Source organism: Lactuca virosa, chromosome 7 (genome assembly GCF_052849685.1).
Source record: "Lactuca virosa cultivar CGN04683 chromosome 7, Lactuca_virosa_CGN04683_v6, whole genome shotgun sequence".
NCBI lineage: Eukaryota > Viridiplantae > Streptophyta > Magnoliopsida > Asterales > Asteraceae > Lactuca > Lactuca virosa.
The window spans coordinates 291568117-291587411 of record NC_136432.1 but is presented as its reverse complement, the minus strand read 5'-3'; the positions used below and the strand labels follow the sequence as shown (position 1 = coordinate 291587411).

The window sequence follows — 19295 nt, the reverse complement described above, 5'->3', positions numbered from 1 at the left end:
AAAAGGCAGCTATGGCGAGCAATATCCTAATAGATTTAATCTTAGCTACTGGCGAAAAGGTCTCATCATAGTCAACCCATGGGGTTTGAGTGAAACCTTTTGCAACCAGTCGAGCCTTGAATGTGTGCACATTTCCATCCATGTATGTCTTCTTCTTGAAGATCCATTTGCACCCAACTGTCTTACGACCTGGTGCACTATCAACCAAATTCCAAACTTGGTTGTCATACATGGACTTAATCTCGCTGTCCATTGCCTCTTTCCACTTGGAAGCCTCTGGGCCTGCCATTGCTTCCTTATAAGTGACTGGTTCATCTAAATTTACCAGTGTCCTATCACTGATGAATGTGTCACCGTCTGAAGTAATATGAAAACCATACAACTCAGGTGGCATACTCACCCTAGTGGATTTTCGAAGAGGTAATGAGTTATCAACTGGTTCAACAGGAACTGTTTCCTCTGGTTGAGTGCTAGTGTCATCTAAGGTTCCTTCATTGGCTAACTCTTGAATTTCTTCAAGGTCAATGGTGCTCCCACTGTCCTCTTTGAATATGAGCTCTCTTTCTAGAAAGACTCCTCTTCGTGCTACAAAGACCACGTTTTCACTAGGTCTGTAGAACAAATATCCAAAAGACTGTTTTGGGTAACCAATGAAAACACATTTCTCACTTCTAGCTGCTAGCTTGTCGTGAGTCTCCCATCTTACGAAAGCTTCACAACCCCAGACTTTAATATGTGCTAACGAGGGAACTTTCCCCGTCCACATTTCGTGAGGTGTTTTGGCAACCTTCTTTGTAGGGACAAGATTGAGGATGTGGGCGGCTGTCTCTAAGGTATACCCCCAGAAGTGAATAGGAAGCGAAGCACGACTCATCATAGAACGAACCATGTATAACAAGGTTCGATTACGCCTCTCAGCTACACCATTTAACTGTGGTGTCCTAGGAGGAGTTAATTGTGAGACTATCCCACATTCTTTCAGATAGTCGTTGAACTCGATACTAAGATACTCCCCGCCTCTATCGGATCTAAGTACCTTTATCTTCCTGCCCAATTGATTTTCGACCTCATGCTTAAACTCTTTGAACTTTTCAAAGGTTTCTGACTTATGTTTGATTACGTAGATATAGCCATATCTGCTATAATCATCAGTGAAAGTCACATAGAATCGATTAGCATCCCTTGTAGTTGATCTGAAGGGCCCACACACATCTGTGTGTATGAGATCCAACAGACCTTCACCTCTTTCACAAGACCCTGTGAATGGTGATTTTGTCATCTTTCCCAAAAGACAAGATTCACACATATCATCTGATTTTAGGTCAAATGATTCCAACACTCCATCCTTTTGGAGTTGGGCTATGCGTTTCTTGTTAATGTGTCCAAGATGACAATGCCACAAGCATGCCTTGTCTACACTATTAGACAAGTCAATATTAAATACACTATTTCCTAAGCTATCAACACAAGTCACTGTTTCATACACACCATCACAAGGCAAAGCTTCAAATACAAAAACACCATTCTTATAAACAGAAATTGAACCATTCAAATCATTAAAAGAATATTTAAAACCTTGTCTGAACAATGCATGAAATGAAATAATGTTTCTCGTCATCTCAGACGAATAGCAACAATTTAATAAATCTAATCTAACATCATTACTAAGCAAAAGTTGATAAACTCCGATCTTGGTCACTGGTGAAGACTTCTTGTTTCCCATGATCAAGTTTATCCTTCCTCGCTCTATCTCCTCACTTTCTTTTAGCCCCTGTAAATCAGAACAGATGTGAAAACCACATCCTGTATCAAGGACCCATGAACGAGAAGATAATGAGTTATTAGAAGAAATAGTGTAACTACCTGCTGAAGATGGCTTCACTTTGCCATCTTTGATATCCTGCAGATATTTTGGGCAGCTTCTCTTCCAGTGCCCTTTGTCATTGCAATAAAAGCAATCTGCATCTTTTGGATCAAAAACATGGGGAATGGTAGCATTGGGCTTAGCCTTTGGGCCATTACTAGATGACCCAACTTGAGCCTTGTTCTTCCAGTTTTGCTTAGGAGGACCTTTCCTCTTTTTCCCCTTTCCCTGTCCAATAGCCAAGACAGGGGCACTTGCAGGAGTGGAGGCTATACTTTTACCCTTCATCCCTGCTTCAGCTGTCTGCAACAAGTTGTGCAATTGGGCCAGTGTCTGCTCAGTGTTGTTCAAATGGTAAGTTAGAATAAACTGACCATAACAATCAGGTAATGAGTTCAAGACCATGTCAATGGCCAATTCCTCATCAAAGTGAATGTTGAGCTTGACCAAACGCTCTATGTAGCGTTGCATTCTTTTCACATGAGACACAACCGACTCCCCTTCTTTCATCTTGCAAGCCATGAGTGACTTGACTACTTCAAACTTTTCTTGACGAGCTCGCTTATGGTACTTTTCCATAAGGTCCTTGTTCATCTCAAATGGCCAGTAGTCCTCATAGTACCTCTGCAGTTCTGGGGACATGGTTGCGACCATGATGCATGCCACTTTGGTAGCATCATCATAATGTTTCTTGTAGGCAGCATATTCTTCAGGAGTAGCTTTAGACTCATCAAGCTCTTTGAGCTCCTTTTCAAGGACATATTCTTTGTCCTCAAATCGAAGCGCCATCTTGATGTTACGCATCCAATCGTTATAGTTAGAGCCATCCATAATGACTTTGGAGCAAATGTTGAGCAAAGAGAAGTTGTGGTTGGAGGATGATGAAGCAGAAGTGTTTCCAGGAGTAGACATCTGAAAAAAAAGAAAGTTTTAGTTAGATCTCAAGATACCTCAATATAATAACCCAAAGATATAATATTAAGGTTAGGATCCAACTATGAAGATTCACAACTTAGAAATGGGATGCCGAGATCCAAGTGTAAATTTCATAAAGGTAGGTGAATGACGATTCACCAATTCCACCATTAGACGAAATAAACGAAATGAAATTCCTAATTCTTTTGAGATACATTGAAACTATTCAATGGCATGTTTTAATCTCAGATTATGCTCTTCTATTTGTGACTGGGATGCCGAGGATCACAAACAAGATGTGAATAACCATGCAAATGTGCTTGGTAACCTTATTGTCTTTATCATTAACTATTGATGTGCTGGTAAACCACACACGCTCCATCAAAATGATAATTATGAGATACCCATTACTACTCTTTATTGGTGCCTTTTAGTGTGCTGGTTAACCACACACGCTCCACTAACGACCAATAAAGCATAATGTGTAATTTCATGGATTAGCATACTTTTCACATTTTTCCTAAAGTAACTAGAGTTGGGATTTTGTAAAATAATGTTCTAGTACTTTCTTTAATAACATTATACTTTTAATGAGATGTAGTTGTCCTATCAAACCCGTTCTGCTAACGACCCTCCACTAATCAAGGAAGCGGTGGGTGAGAGTGGACACCCATTCAACTACCATTTTATAGGCAGTTTCCTTATACCCCCCCCCCCCCTTATAGACTAGCTTCGTGAATGAGACATACTAGCGATTTGAATGACCATATTCTTATACATATATAATATTAAACTTTTAATTATAATACATATATAAGGTGTGTTTTAAACTTTTTAAAACATTAAGGTTTATATATAAATTTCGAAAAATTAAACTATTAATTTAAATTTAAAATAAACCAAATAACTAGATTTAATAATTATCTATTAATTAACTTTTAATTAATCTATTAAATCTTGTAAGGATTATCTAATCAAATTAAACAATTAATTTAATCCTAATCCTTATCCCTCTAGATTTCGAAAATTAGGGTAAAGGATAATTTCCTTATTTTTCTCAATTATCCAATTAGGCAATAATTATCCAATCAAGTAATAATTATCCAAAATAAGATAAAACCCTAAAATAACAAGCAAATTTCGAAATTGAAGGGAGGAGGCTAGGGTTTTCCAAAACCCTAACCCTAATTTCGATTAGGGTTCATGGAGGCTAGGGTTTTTCGAAAAACCCTTTGAACCAAAAACCCTAAAAAACGAAAATTTTGGCCTTTAGGGTTTAATGGCTATAAACCCTAATTTGCAATTCAACTATTATAGCAATTCAATTTAAAACAAAAAATGTCTCTGATACCACTGATGGGTTTTAGGTAAAACAAATAAACTAGAAAACAATTCCTAAGTTCACATGCAACCTACTTTGGATCTATGTTTTAACTGTTGAACATATAACTTTGAATTGCAAACAAGAACCCTAGAGGAGAGAGGCTATTTTCGAAAATAACTAACTAGGGTTTCAGAATTACATACCTTTCAATTGTTATAGCAAACAATTGTTAATCTCTTGAACTTAATCTTCTTGGAAGCCTAGCACCACAAATGTAATGCCTCTAATGGAATCACACCCAAGAACTATCAAGAAGGAAACTTGAAGGAGAGAGAGGCTAGGGTATGCAAAATTCGGCCTAGGGTTTCTTCCAAGGTAGGAGTGGCCGAATTTAGGAGCTGGGAGGCTCCTTATATAGCTGAGGGATCTAGGGATTAGGGAAAACCCTAATACTCCTTTGCTTGGGGCCTAAGCTAATCCAAAGGCCTTATCCAAAGCCCCTTGGACGAAATCCTTAGGGTTTCCCCTATAGATTTCGTCCACCTCCTTCCAAGGAGGTTCTGGAGCCTTCCACTCAACTATTAGATAATTGCAAACTAGTCCCTGCACTTTATAATTAATACTTTTAACCCCAAAATTAATTCTGATTAATTTCTGGCTAACTATTAATTAAACATAATGATTTCTAATTAATATATTAATCTTTTAACATATTAATAAATCATTTATATTAATTTATTAATCTTATAAATTAATATCTCTCCTTTCATAATTTCCTTGTCCAGTTGCTAGGTTGAGGGCAACCCAAAAGGACTGTGCTGTTATCAATTCAAGTACATACCAATTATAGTTATGGGCTTAGACACCTAATCCAACAGTTGGTTCCTCTTCTGTGATCATGGTGGAAGGAGAAAGTTCAAAGAATCCCAAGAAGTCTAATGGAAAAAGGAAGTTTAAAGGAAAGGATGACAAGTCTTCCAACAAGAAGGCTAAGTTGGTTTGTTGGAATTGTAACAAACTTGGGTCACTTCAAGAAAGATTGTCGTCTTCGCAAAGTGAACAAGGATGGTGCTGGACCAAGTGGATCCAAGGATCCAGAAAAGTAACAAGGTCAGATTTCTGTTTTCATGCAGAATTCTAAATATATTCAGAGTTATATTTTTGTGATTTCTGAAGCATTTTATGTGCAGGATGATAATGTTGCATGGTGGGTTGATTTGGGAGCAACAAGTCATGTTTGCAAAGATCTATATTGGTTCAAGGACTTTCAACCAATTGGAGACGGATATGTTGTGAAGATGGGAAATGTTGCAACTTAACCAATCAAGGGCATAAAATATGTTTTACTTACTTTTACTTTTGGGAAATGTTTGTGTTTGAACAATGTTTTATATGTTCCAGAGATTCGTAAGAATCTCGTGTCTGAAATTATATTAAATAATTGTGGTTACAAACAAGTGTTAGAAAGTGACAAGTATATCTTGTCAAGACATGGTTCTTTTATGGGATTTGGCTATATATGTAATGGAATGATTAGGCTTAATATTAATTATCCTTCTAGTGATAATTCTGTTTGTATGGCTTTTAGTAGTACTAGCAATAATTTTCATAAATCTGAATTATGGCATGCTAGACTAGGACACATTCATTATAAGAGATTAAAAGACATGTCTAAAATGAGTTTAATTCCTACTTTTGATATGCAAAATAATGAAAAATGTAAAACATGCATGCTAACTAAAATCACTAGACAACCTTTCAAAGATGTTGTTAGGGAAAGCAAGGTGTTGGATCTTATACATAGTGATTTATGTGATTTCCATGCAACACCTTCCCTTGGAAACAAGAAGTATGTTGTTACTTTTATTGATGATGCATCTAGATATTGTTATATCTATTTGCTACATTCTAAGGATGAAGCACTTGATAAATTTAAAATTTATAAACAACAAGTTGAGCTTCATAAAAATGAATTAATAAAAGTATTGTGTACTGATAGAGGTGGTGAGTATTATGATCCAGTTTATTTTGAATCAACTAGAATAATACATCAAACCACAGCTCCATATACACCACAACAAAAAGGTGTAGATGAAAGGAAGAATAGGACTTTGAAAGAAATGGTTAATTCAATGTTGTCTTATTCTGGATTAAGTGAAGGATTTTGGGGTGAGGCAATGTTAATTGCATGTTACATCTTGGGTAGAACTCCAAATAAGAGGAGTAAGAATACTCCTTATGAACTTTGGTGTAAAAAGGTACCAAATTTGAGTTATCTCAAAGTTTGGGGTTGTAGAGCAGTTGTAAGGCTCATTGAACCCAAAAGGAAAACATTGGGTGAGAGAGGTATAGATTGTATCTTTATTGGATATGCTGAGCATTCCAAAGCATATAGATTCTATGTTTTAGAATCTAATGACTCTTTGTCTGTAAACACAATGATAGAGTCAAGAGATGCTATCTTTGATGAAGAAAGATTTACATCTATACCTAGACCAAGGGACATGATTCATCAATCTTCCAGCAAGAATACTACTCAAGTTGAAGATGTTTCTGGTGGTGCAAGTTCTGTACCTGAACCTAGGAAAAGCACCAGAGCTAGAAAAGCTAAGTCTTTTGGATCTGATTTTCAACTTTATCTGGTTGAAGGAACAAGGAATGAGACTATATGTCAACATCAATATTGTTTTAATATTGAGGAGGATCCAAGGACTTTTAGTGAAGTTATGGCTTCAAGGGATGTTCATTTCTGGAAAGAAGCAATTCAGGATTTGATTCTATCATGCATAACAATACTTGGGTATTGTCTGATTTACCTCCTGGTTGCAAGGCATTAGGATGTAAATGGATCCTCAAAAGAAAAATGAAGGTGGATGGCATAATTGATAAGTATAAAGCCAGATTGGTTATCCAAGGCTTTAGACAAAAGGAAGGCATTGATTTCTTTGATACTTATGCTCCTGTTGCCTGAATTTCCACTATTAGATTATTATTAGCTCTTGCAGCTATACATAATCTTGTGATTCACCAAATGGATGTGAAAACTGCATTCTTGAATGGTGACTTGGATGAGGAAATATACATGAAACAACCTGAAGGGTTTGTGACGCCTGGAAATGAACACAAAGTGTGCAAGTCGAAGAAATCATTATATGGTTTGAAACAAGCACCAAAACAATGGCAACAAAAGTTTGATGCTGTTGTCTTGTCTAATGGTTTTGCATTAAACCAAGCTGACAAGTGTGTATATAGCAAATTTGATACTTCTGGTAAAGGAGTCATGATTTGTTTATATGTAGATGATATGTTGATTTTTGGTATTGATTTAGAAGAAGTTGATAAAACCAAGAAATTCTTATCATCTAGTTTTGATATGAAAGACATGGGGGAGGCTGAGGTAATTCTTGGTATAAGAATTAGAAAAGGAAACAATGAGATTTCAATTTCTCAATCTGATTATATTGAGAAGATATTGAAAAAGTTTAACTTTGAGAATTTTTCTCCTGTTAGCACTCCTATAGATCCTAGTCTTAAGCTTCTACCTAATAAAGGATCTCCAGTGTCTCAAATTGAATACTCAAGGGCTATTGGTTGTCTAATGTATGCCATGATTAGTACTAGGCCTGATATATCATATGCTGTGGGAAGGCTTAGTAGATATACTAGTAATCCTAGTACACATCATTGGCAAGCTGTGAGTAAAGTATTCAAGTACTTGAAAGGGACCATGAATTATGGTTTAACTTATAGTGGATATCCTTCTGTTTTAGAAGGTTATTCAGATGCCAGCTGGATTAACAACTTAGAGGATCACTCCTCTACTAGTGGTTGGGTGTTTCTTCTTGGAGGAGGTGCCATTTCTTGGGCATCTAAGAAACAGACTTGTATTACTAACTCAACCATGGAGTTTGAGTTTGTTGCTTTGTCTGTTGCTGGTAAAGAAGCTGAGTGGTTAAGGAATTTGATTTATGAAATTCCATTATGGTCCAAACCGATATATACCATTTCTATCAGATGTGATAGTGCTGCAACCTTGGCTAAGGCTTAGAGTCAAGTGTACAATGGAAATTCTAGACATTTAGGTGTTAGACATAACATGATTCGTGAGCTCATCATGAATGGTGTGATATCTGTGGAGTTTGTAAGAACCCAGTTGAATTTAGCCGATCATCTAACCAAAGGGTTAGCAAGAGATCTTGTGCACAAGGCGGCTGTAGGGATGGGTTTAAAGTCCACTTAAAATCTTTTATATTGAGCACACAATTCCCATCTAATGTAATATTAGATGCTGAATTCAATGTGGAAAGCTTGATATTTAAAGATTGGAACACATTATTATCATCATCCCAAGGTATGTGTTCATTACTACAAGTTAAGGAGGTTGAATTTATATTATTAATAGTTCTTTTGAAAAATTGCATTTGCAGGTGCAATAATAAAAGGACTACCTATATAAGCATGAAGTTTAGCTGCTTCAAGAAGTTAGGACTTGGCTTTGATATGCTTATTGAAGGATGGGACACAAGCTGGTAAAATATAGTGTCAAGTTAGAACTTATGAAAATATAAACAGTTGTGTGTATTATCTTCATGTATTCACTATGAATAGAAAGGGTTCAATCATTAGTGACACCCTGATATTCGAATATTTGGAATGAATAATTGATGTGCACAAAAGTACCTACTAATTTTAATATTTATAACCTAACAAACTTAGACCAACTATGCACCTATAGGCAGTGTACCTAGTCAGATTATAGTATAGCTTGGGTAAGTCGGGTATCGATCACAGGGAACGGTGTTACTAATTAATCTACTTGCTATCAAATTAACCTAATTATTAACAAGTTTAAAAAGGGTTTTATCTGATTTTACAAGATCGGACGAACTTAGCTCAAATTCAATCAATAAGTAAAAACACTCTTGTTTAGTTCGAATCCACTTCGTCCTTATGGCTAGCTAATAATTATGGATTATCAAGTTGGTTTTAATTATATTAGTAATTTAAGTCTAATTTTACCAATAATTAATTAATTCATGTAAAACTATGTATGGTCACACACAATTAAACACAGAACCATTTATGAATATGAATATGCTATGTAAGATTTATTATGTAAACGCAATTATAGTCATAATCCACGTTCTCTAGCACAACTAAGTTTATTTGCTTTAATTACTAACTAAGATTGGTCAATCCAAGCTCTAACAATTTAATGTTCACTAAATCATTAGGTAAACAAGTTCATGCAGTTAATGGTCACTAAGCTACACAGAACATGGAATCAAGCAACTAAGGAAACAACCATAAGCATGCTAGGTAATTATAAATCAAACACAAGCAATTTACCAACTAAATAAATCCATACAAAATTAAGCTATTCATAAGTTAGAAGCTTCATCTAGCTAAACAAGAGTAGCTAGATTCAACTGCTCATAATAGCAACTAACAAACTAACACAAATCAAAGTATAAGGAAACATGTTTATAAGTATCAAATAAGTGAACTAAATTATGGACCTTCACTCTTTTGGTGTTGAAAACCTTTTCCAGAACCTTACTTCTGCTGTAAATCGTCTCCTGGAACCTCTTTCTTCTGCCAAAAATCCCTCAAATCGTAATGGGCAAGAGCATTTATAGTATTCTGATTTCCTGAGTTCACGTCGTGAACCATAAGGATTCACGACGTGAATATTAGATAACCGTGTTCGGCAAGGACTCTTCCACCCGTATGCATATCTTCTAGAATTCTCGACTCACGTCATGAACCATGAATTGTTCACGTCGTGAAAACGTCTTTTGGGTGATTTTCCGTTCTTCTTTCCTTCAATCCTCCAAAGTTCCATATTCTGTCAATTTCAGTCCCTATCTTCGAAGATGCTTCTGTTTGGCTGCAAAATAACAAATTAAACTTATAAGTACCATTATTCTATGCAAATAACCAAAATATTAATAGAAATGTAAATAAATATTGCTTAAAAACATGTATAAATATGGCAATATCAATAATATACTAATGTGAAATTCAATCGTCATGACATTTCATTTATGCATCGTTTTGTTGTTGTTATGTTTTGTTTTAAGTTAATCAAGATTACACTTAAATGGGGGAGGTTTGTTGGTGATTTTGTATCATCAATGTGTATTTAAGTGTAATGAATTGACTTGTTGACCAAAATTCAATCTTGATGAATATTAAACAAGTAAGGAAGGTGCGGAGTGCACACTTGTTTAAATTTATTCAAGATTCAAAGTAGACTGTCATTTAGGGGCGAAATCCCTAAACGAACGGGGGTCTGGGGGCAGCGCCCCTAGGAGCGGGGTCCAAGGGGCAAAGCCCCTGGCTGGGGTCGAGCTGTCAGTGCGTAAATTTTTTATATGAGTTGTATTGCTATATAAAAAATGCTTTAGAAATCTAAATTTTCAGTAAATGAACCTGGTTTTTTTACTTCATTTTGACCTTTATTAAAAATCCATTTTGGTGACTGTTATTGGTTTTGACAGTTGGAGTAGTTTTTGGACAAAGAAAACTGCCTTGACAGTTTTCAGACAAATGAACTACTTAATCTTTTGGTCATCAATTTTTCCTGGTACAACAACAATCACAAAATTCATAACAACCATATTTTCTGTTCTTGCTCTCAATTCTGAGACTTATCCGATTAAATATTGGGAGTACCACCCAAATACTTTAATCTGAAAGTGAAACCACAATTCTCAGAATTTCCAAGGCTATTATTATCCCGATATTCTTACATACCATTGAGAAGTTGAAGCTTTGTATGACTTCAACTGGTTTCTAGAAGTTTGAGGGAAGGGGCATGGCAGAGAGAGAGAGAGAGAGAGAGAGAGAGAGAGAGAGAGAGAGAGAGAGAGAGAGAGAGAGAGATTAAGGAATGTTTCAAGATCTGAATGGTAGTGAAAGACTAAGTTATTCAAGCCTTCAAGTAGGAGATTGTTAGATGTGCATGTGTGAAGGCATGAAAGACTAAGTTATTCAAGCCTTCAAGTAGGAGATTGTTAGATGTGCATGTGTGAAGGCATGAAAGTCAAAATGGCAGTAACATTAATTTTTAGGTGGAGTAGTTGAAGACTCTTGTCTTTGATTACTCCTATTGTTACGAAAAATGCACATATACATTTACATATGTATGTTCTTTTCAATATTGGTAAGTAGACACATGCCTCTATATACAGAGCAAAGTGTGAGCAACACATAGCAACAAACAAGATACACTAGATAGAAAAGAAAATCTGGTGTGAGGTAGTTTCTTAAGTGAGTGATCAAATTACAAGTGCAGACTACCCTTGTATGATTGTAATTTTCTTGGTAATAGTAAAATCTTCTCACTTTTGTTCGCCAGTGGATGTAAGTCTTGTAAGTCTGTAAGTCAGATTAGACCGAACCACATTAAATACTGTGTTCCAATTTTACAATTTTTCAATAGTTTTATTCAGCGAGTTTTACCGAAATCATTTATCATGTTGTCTGAAGTTGTCTGAAGTTGTTTAAATTGTTTTTTTGATTCCCAACATAAAGAAAAATAGTTGCATCATTTTCTTCAACCTCTTCCAACATTACAATTCCATCAATTATGTATTTATGTTTGACTTATGATGATGTTTTGTTTTGAATCAACATTGCACTTCCATCGGTTAACATTTTTTGTTGTTGATTATGCATGAGGTAGTCAGGTAGTTACGGGAAGATTAGTTTCACATAGCTGAAGAAAATGGATGGAGGTGAAGATGAAGATGATGTTAAGAAACCATTCAACAAAATATGGCAGCAGCAAGTAGAGTAGTGACAATGAAATCATTTTTTTTTCTTAAAATCTCCTTATAACTTAGACCCATGTATGTCCACTACGTGTTCTTAATAATTCAGCCAACAACATTCAAGTATGATAGTCATATACATGTCTAGCAAATATTATATACATGTCACCACAAAACAAAACAAAACGCATCAATTTCAAGATACTAATTCGCTAGACCTAGGCTTGAGATGGATCGATTCTGATTTCAGGCACCCTATCTTCTTCTTCTTCTTCTGCATCCGAAGAAGAGACAATATCCTCAAGACTCAATGGTAAGCTACTTGAAAAACTCAACATGGGTTTCACTTTAGGCACCTTGATTTCATCAGCCTCGTTGTTAAGTATCTGAAACACTCTCCTCATGGAAGGCCTCTTTTCACTATCTGGATTTGCACAGCTTAACCCCACCACCAAAAGCCTCCTAACCTCCTCCACATCAAACTCTTTATTGAGGCGTTTATCCACTGCATCACAGATTGCCCCTTTTGAGTGCAATTCCCACACCCAATCAACCAGATTGATCATTTTGTGACCCTCAGATTCCCTCTCAATTGGCCTCCTCCCACAACACACTTCTAACACCACCACACCATAGCTGAAAACATCAGTTTTATCAGTGGCTTTTCCATACTGAAGGTATTCAGGGGCCAAATACCCCATTGTTCCAGCTGTTAGTGTTGAAACAGGGCTTTTGTCATGGTCCATCAGTCTGGCTAGCCCGAAATCACCTAATCTTGCATTGAAATTTGCATCCAGCATCACGTTGCTAGATTTAATGTCTCTATGAATCACTTGTTGCTCACATTCTTGATGAAGGTAAGTCAAAACAGAGGCCAACCCAATTGCGATATTGTATCTGTGGTTCCATTTTAAGAAACTCCAGTGCTCTGTGTCTTGATACAGTACCTTGTCAATGCTCCCATAAGGCATAAACTCGTAAACAAGTAACAATTCGCCCTTTTCAACACACCATCCTTGAAGTGGGACAAGATTCTTGTGCCTTAAACATGCGATAATTGATAGCTCTGCTAGGAACTCTGTCTTCCCTTCATGAGAATGCTTTGATCTTTTCACAGCTGCTGCATTACCTGAGGATGCCAGGAATGCCTTGTAAACAGACCCAAAAGCACCATGCCCAATGATCCGACTTGAATGGAACCCATTTGTGGCTATTTTAAGCTCTCTGTAACTGAACTGTTTGGGCCCTGTTAGAAGCTCTGCTTGAATGTTCATGTCTGTTTTTGTCCCCCTCCATTTCTTGAAAGAAAGGTATCCGAAAACCACAAGAGCTGCACAGAAAAATACAGGACCTAAAATCCCGAGCGCCAATCCCATCTTCTTGTGATGCTTATTATTATTGGTAGCATCGTTGGGAACGTCGATGGCAGGATTCTTTGAGACTGTATTATCTGTCACATTGTGAGGATTAGTGATTCTAGGATTAAGGTGTCGGATACCAAATGATGTGAAGCTCCAACTCTCAATGAAATGCGTTTCTGTGCTCCCCTCTGTTGATGCTGAAAACCCCAGATACATAACTTCTTGAAGATACTCTGAGAGATCTGTATCAATATCTAAAAGCGGGTTGACTGGTTTGTAAGCCGATTCGCTCAAAAACACCTTCAGATTCTTTCCATCATTCCAGTAATCAATCCAGGCCGTAATCATACTCCCACTCTTTAAATCAATCCCAATAGATGCACAATCGGCTGTTTTGATCGAATTTAAACTGTCGATATCCAACCCCACATGATTCTCGTTCGGGTCATTGAAGTGCAAATCAAGTCTGGTATCAAATTCGACTGCGATAAACTTGTTTTTGGTTAACTGTGAGGAATTAACAAGACCCAAGTACCCTCCGGGAGATCCGAGAGTCTGGCTATCGGGTGAAAGAAAGAAAGATATTCCGTCACCAAAGGAAGACACCCGGTTGACATTGTTGATTGTAAAAGAGAATCTCGTGGAGAAAGAAGCTGTGGAATTGGTACTCCGGTCGAAGAATGGGATTGGGCTATTGTAGATAACGGTGCCGGAGGAGGAGGAAGGGACGCCGGTTTCACGTGTGAGACCCACGACGCCGTTACGGAGGTAGGAATCACCAAGGAGAGTGAGATTCCGAAGAGATAGAGAAGAAAAGTGGAAGGTGATGTCTTGAGACGACACCACTGATCTGTATAATATGAATTTGAAGAAAAGGATCATCAAGAAAACAAGGTGCTTTCTTGGATTCATGATAATGAACATAAAAAATCAAAATAAATTGATTCGTTTTGAGTAATTGAGCAAGTGAAGATATGATGAAATGGAAATCGAGTGAATTTACTGATAAATCTGGGGGTTTGGGGGGAGGTGGTGGTGGTGGAGGGAATCTATGGAGGTGGGTGGTGGGGTGGGGAAATGGGGTTCAAACGGTTAGAAACAGAGGTCGGTTCGTTTTATTTTATTAGTATTGGACTTTATCTTGAGTGTACCGGGTCAACAATATTATGTACAACGGTTATGTTATGTACGTGTAGAATAAATAAAGTATTTTTTGCAACGTGATATTCTTTTCGGATATTCACGAAAAAACCAATGAAATATTCTAAAATTTATATCTAATCTATACTTTTTAAATTCTTCAAAATGACCGTTTGGTTTGAAAAAATCAATTTACATTTCGTACAATTATAATTTTAAATTTTTATTTGTACAACTAATTTAAACCATCATTAATATATATATATATATATATATATATATATATATATATATATATATATATATATATTAATTTTATGTTCCCTTAGGAATAGTACCTAACTAGAGTACTGTTCATTGGGTCACTTAGTATACCTTGGTTAGATTACCGATCCACCACCTCAAATGTTTACGTCTTCTAACACCGCCTCAAATGTTTACGTCTTCTGATTTTCGTCTCCTACACCTTATCTCTTCCCTTTCGTCTCCACCAATCACTGCTCCCTCCGCAAATGCCTTTCTTCCTCTTTCGATTTGTCTTCATCGTCTTCAGCCTATACCGCCACCAGCAACCCACTCCCGGCGCATATTCCACCGCTTTTCTTCTTCTCAGTGGAATCGAAGCCTAGCCAAATCAGGAAGCCTGCGTCTACACAACGATGGTAACAAGGGTTTTGTGTCTACACGAGCACAAATCGATATTGTTTGAGCAATCGACAGTGGCGGAGGAGGTGGAGGGGATCCGAAAGGTAAGAGAAAAGGGTTCCCGGTGAAACCATCCTCAAACCTTCAAAACTCCTTCTCTGATCATCTCACAATCATCACCACCACCCTAGATGCCGTCTTTACACCACCTCCGTCTTTCAAAGCCATAATCGTCGGTGGTGGCTCCGTATATCCTCTTTGCGCCCTTGCCATCCAATAGCCTCCTGCACGGCCATAGGCTTGCTCCACCGTTTGGGGTTAATCCACCGACGCAATACCCATTATGATTCCGTGCCAACATTCAAATCACATTTGGAATCGGAATCGAAAGGGGAAAACCCGTCACAGCCTCCGCTCCTTTCCTCCGATTATTCGATTCCACCACCTTCATTGCTCCTTCGAACTAAACTATACCCCTCATATTTCACTCTTTCGCTTCCTTCAATCAATGGAAAGCAGGTCGTAGGGCAGACACCTTCTCGCCACCACCATCAGATATCGAGCATGGAAGGCAGCGAAAGGCAACCGACTAAGGTATGCGACCAATTTATGTTTCTTATTTCATCATGTATCGTCGGTTTTCCCCTTTCATTCACATATGCCATCGACTCTTCTCACATCTACAGGTTACAGGTCGAACTATGGGGAACTGTGAAGAAACAGAGGACTGTAACGCTGCCAATACCCCTCTCTGAATATTTTCAAATATACACGTTACACCAAATGACCAAAAAGGTATGGCTATATCAGATGAGTCCTATCAGAATAAGGGATGTACCATCTTCTTCATCCGTCTTTACTTGATTTCACATATTCTCCCTATTTATGTTTTTTTCCCTTTAATTGATGCCTTTACTTATGTCGATCATGTTTACAAATATGTTGCAGTTTCATATGAAATTAGTTATGACTTAAGTTTAGTTAATCTGATACTTTTTTCTTGGATCATGGCAGGAGGATTTCTTAATGAAGCTGCAAAACAGATTACACATTGCATATGATAGTTGAATTCCAGAACATCAGGTACACATGAATTTCAACTACCGAAGATTTAGTCTAAAAAATGAAGTGATGATCTCATTTCTTTCTGTTAAATTGTTAACATAGGAAGCATCGAGGGAATTATGGAAAGCTGCATTTCAGGGGCGGTGGGTTCACTATGGTACAATATATATTGTATATTTAGGTTGACAAATCATCAATCTTTCTGCTCAATTTGGGGTAGACATTTTCGGTCACAATTTTTTATACTTTATAAATCTGCAAATCATTTGAAATTTAAGCATACGGTTTTTGGTGGAGCTGATCTCTGGTTAGTGTTTAACACCTATTCCTGCTCTTTATTACAAAATTTACACCTAATTACAAGAAATATTACTAACTGGGTTGAAGTTTGTAAACCAGTGCAAATATAGCAATGTTGGTGCTAGATTGATTCCATTAACAAATCATAAGATGAATTTGATGACTTGGATAAAGAATTTGATCTCCCTTATAGAGTTCCTGAGGTAATGCTTTCTTCACACCTCAATATTGGAATAAATGTTTCCGGTTTTGCCCCTCTGTCAGATGCATATGGAGTCAACCCAGATATCCTACGTCTCACTTATGGTCAACAGGTAATGTATTATTATATACTGATATCAGTCATACCACAAGATCAATAACTTTCTTTGAAGATTAATGGAGATTTGAGACTTATGATTGTGAATTTGTTGAATTAGGATAATGGGATTTCGAGTGACTGAATTTGTTGAATTAGGATAATGGGATTTCGAGTGACTTACATTCTCTAATCACCCCACTATTTATGAACCAAGCAAAATGGATTCATCCAGTGCCTTTTTCTGATACTGCTTCATCTATCTCTTGTAAGTTTTTAGTTCTTGATTTGAATTTTAAATCTTTATGGTGGAAGATTTTTGGATTAATATTGATTGTTGTTGATGTTGGTGATTGTTGGTGATTAATGGTGGTGCAGTGCGGCCTACGCCAATGGATCCTAAGAAAAACTTGGCGGTTTATGGGTATGAGACTGTTGCATGGAAAGACATAATGGAAGAATGGAGGAAAAGACATAATGATAAACTGCAAATGGTCAAACACTAAGGAGATGGTGATGATGTGGATGATCCTAATTTGCCAAAGTAATTGTTTTTTCGCATCTTTTCAACATATTAAACAAAGGGTATTTTTCTTTATAAGCAAACTAATTATCTTAATGTCGAATTCTTCCCTTTTTTTAATGTTTTATGTAGGATGAATGAGGGTAGGCAGCCACTTTCAAGAAAGTTACCAATTCCTTCAAGCAGGATAAATCCATATCGAATGGTGATATTAACGCAACGCAGTTGAATTCCACTTAAGATGTTGGCTATTGTGCATTGAGATGTAAGGTTTTGTTGGGTGTTGCTCGTTTTCTTTCTAGATGTTTTTTTAGGCATTGAATCCCACCGCTATATCGTTGATATGGTATGGTAGGGTTTGAATTTGGTTTCCGGTTTCTTTTGAAAAGAAATTGAGTTTCCCTTTATGAAATTTCGTTGGTTTGGTTTGTAATAAGAACATAGGCTTACTCTGCAGTTGACACAAACGTGGTAATTAAGCTAATGAATATTAAACGCAGTACCATTTAACTATAACAAAAAAAACAACATTGAAGGCTTCCGATCCCCGCAAAGCGGGGGACACTTCTCTAGTTTTCATTATGAATTCAACTTTACTGCCAAACACTCACCCAACTTCATATTTTATGCTATCAAATTAATTTATATGAGGCGTCCAAATATTCTCTAAAAAGGAAGACAGTTTCAAAATAGGAATTTGGTAAGTGGCATTGCGAAAATGAATAGTGATATTGTTATGATCTTAATACATTCACAGATACACAGATGTCAGATCATTATCCATACTATTCTCGGTATATCCAATTAAGATGACGATTATTTTTCGAGGTTATGAATGGCGTTCAAAAAGACCAAGTGAGGGACTTGGAAAAGCATCAGATTAGTACACATTTCATAGTAGAGATGAAAGAAAATGATATGAGTTGTTTGTATTAAGAAAAAGTGTTGAAAAGTGGATTGTTGGCGTCGATAAGGAGATTGATGAAATAAAGAAAGAGCATGACCGACTTCCAAAAGTTAAAATTAGGCAAGATTTTTTTTGATTGGGAACAACCGTTGTACAAGAATGGTCTCTGTGAGCTAAAACGGTCGGTTTTCCCTTAAAGACATTTTTAAAAATTTATAAATTCTTTTCTATTATTTGTATTACTATTTGATATACAAAAATAATATAGACCCCACTACTTATATGTGTTATCCCTATCCACTTCGAACATTCTTTTCCATCACCCTTCCCCATGTCGGTGACTCATTCAAACGACTCTATAAGTAAGCCTCCATTTCCAATCTACGACTCGAAAACCAATCTAAACATCTCAAGCAAACAATTTGTAAAGTCCCAAAAATCACAACTAAAGTTTTCATTTTACATTAAATAAAAACATTGTTTTCAGGAAAACCAAGCCAATAAAATCATAAGTATGAAAATACAATCATCCCAAAATCAGAGTATCACAAAATGCATAATCATGAAAGCTGCCGAGGAGAGTGTGCAGTCAAGCCTTCGCCTTTCCACAATCATCTAAAATACCTGAAACACATTTAAATTCACAACTGTAAGCACAAAGTTTAGTGAGTTCCACAAAATATCACATACAACAAATCATAATAAACAGTTACGTGTTATCAGCAACCTTGGAACTATAAGCAGTCCTAAGGACTATCAACAATCCTCTGGTCTCACAGCATCCCTATGGGTTATCAGCAACCCTGTGGACTATCAGCAGTCCTGGAGTTATCAGCAACTCAACAACACACATAACAACAATCAGAAAATAAGACTCGACTAGTCTAACTCTAACATACACCCTACCATGTCATAGGTATATATAGTGAGAATACTCAACTCGCAAACAACAAGCTAACATAATAGCTCTCTAATAGAGGAGATCGACACTACAAGACACCTAAAACGGTATACACGTACCCTATCAGTCTACACTCTAAAACTCTTAAGTTGACTAAAGTAAAAAATGATCAAAAGTCAACGGTCAAAGTCACCCCAGTTGATCGCCACGTCGTGGACACCTATTGGCTATGTCGTGGCGACGTTAGGACAAAAAGTCGTGAAGCTATCCCTCA

General features: G+C 36.8%; 1 protein-coding gene and 1 long non-coding RNA gene across 3 annotated transcripts; one reads left to right on the top strand and one right to left on the bottom strand.

Annotated features, from left to right (window-relative positions):
• Positions 1–11861: 11861 nt before the first annotated feature.
• Positions 11862–14364, bottom strand: LOC145126300 (Concanavalin A-like lectin protein kinase family protein). The gene has a single exon (XM_079061692.1). It carries the CDS (start codon positions 14164–14166, stop codon positions 12100–12102), a length of 2067 nt encoding a protein of 688 aa, XP_078917818.1. The 5' UTR covers positions 14167–14364; the 3' UTR covers positions 11862–12099.
• A 2297-nt stretch (positions 14365–16661) lies between these two features.
• Positions 16662–17690, top strand: LOC145127871 (uncharacterized). 2 transcript variants are annotated; one of them, XR_013716499.1, is made up of 4 exons: positions 16662–16706; positions 16812–16958; positions 17069–17234; positions 17346–17690. It is a non-coding gene; the product is annotated as an uncharacterized LOC145127871 (long non-coding RNA). The 2 variants fall into 2 exon arrangements; XR_013716498.1 differs by having other exon boundaries at positions 16668–16958.
• Positions 17691–19295: the final 1605 nt, after the last annotated feature.

Excerpts from the sequence above, each read along its gene's own strand:
- LOC145126300 (XM_079061692.1), bottom strand. The coding sequence starts at position 14,166 with ATGTTCATTATCATGAATCCAAGAAAGCACCTTGTTTTCTTGATGATC.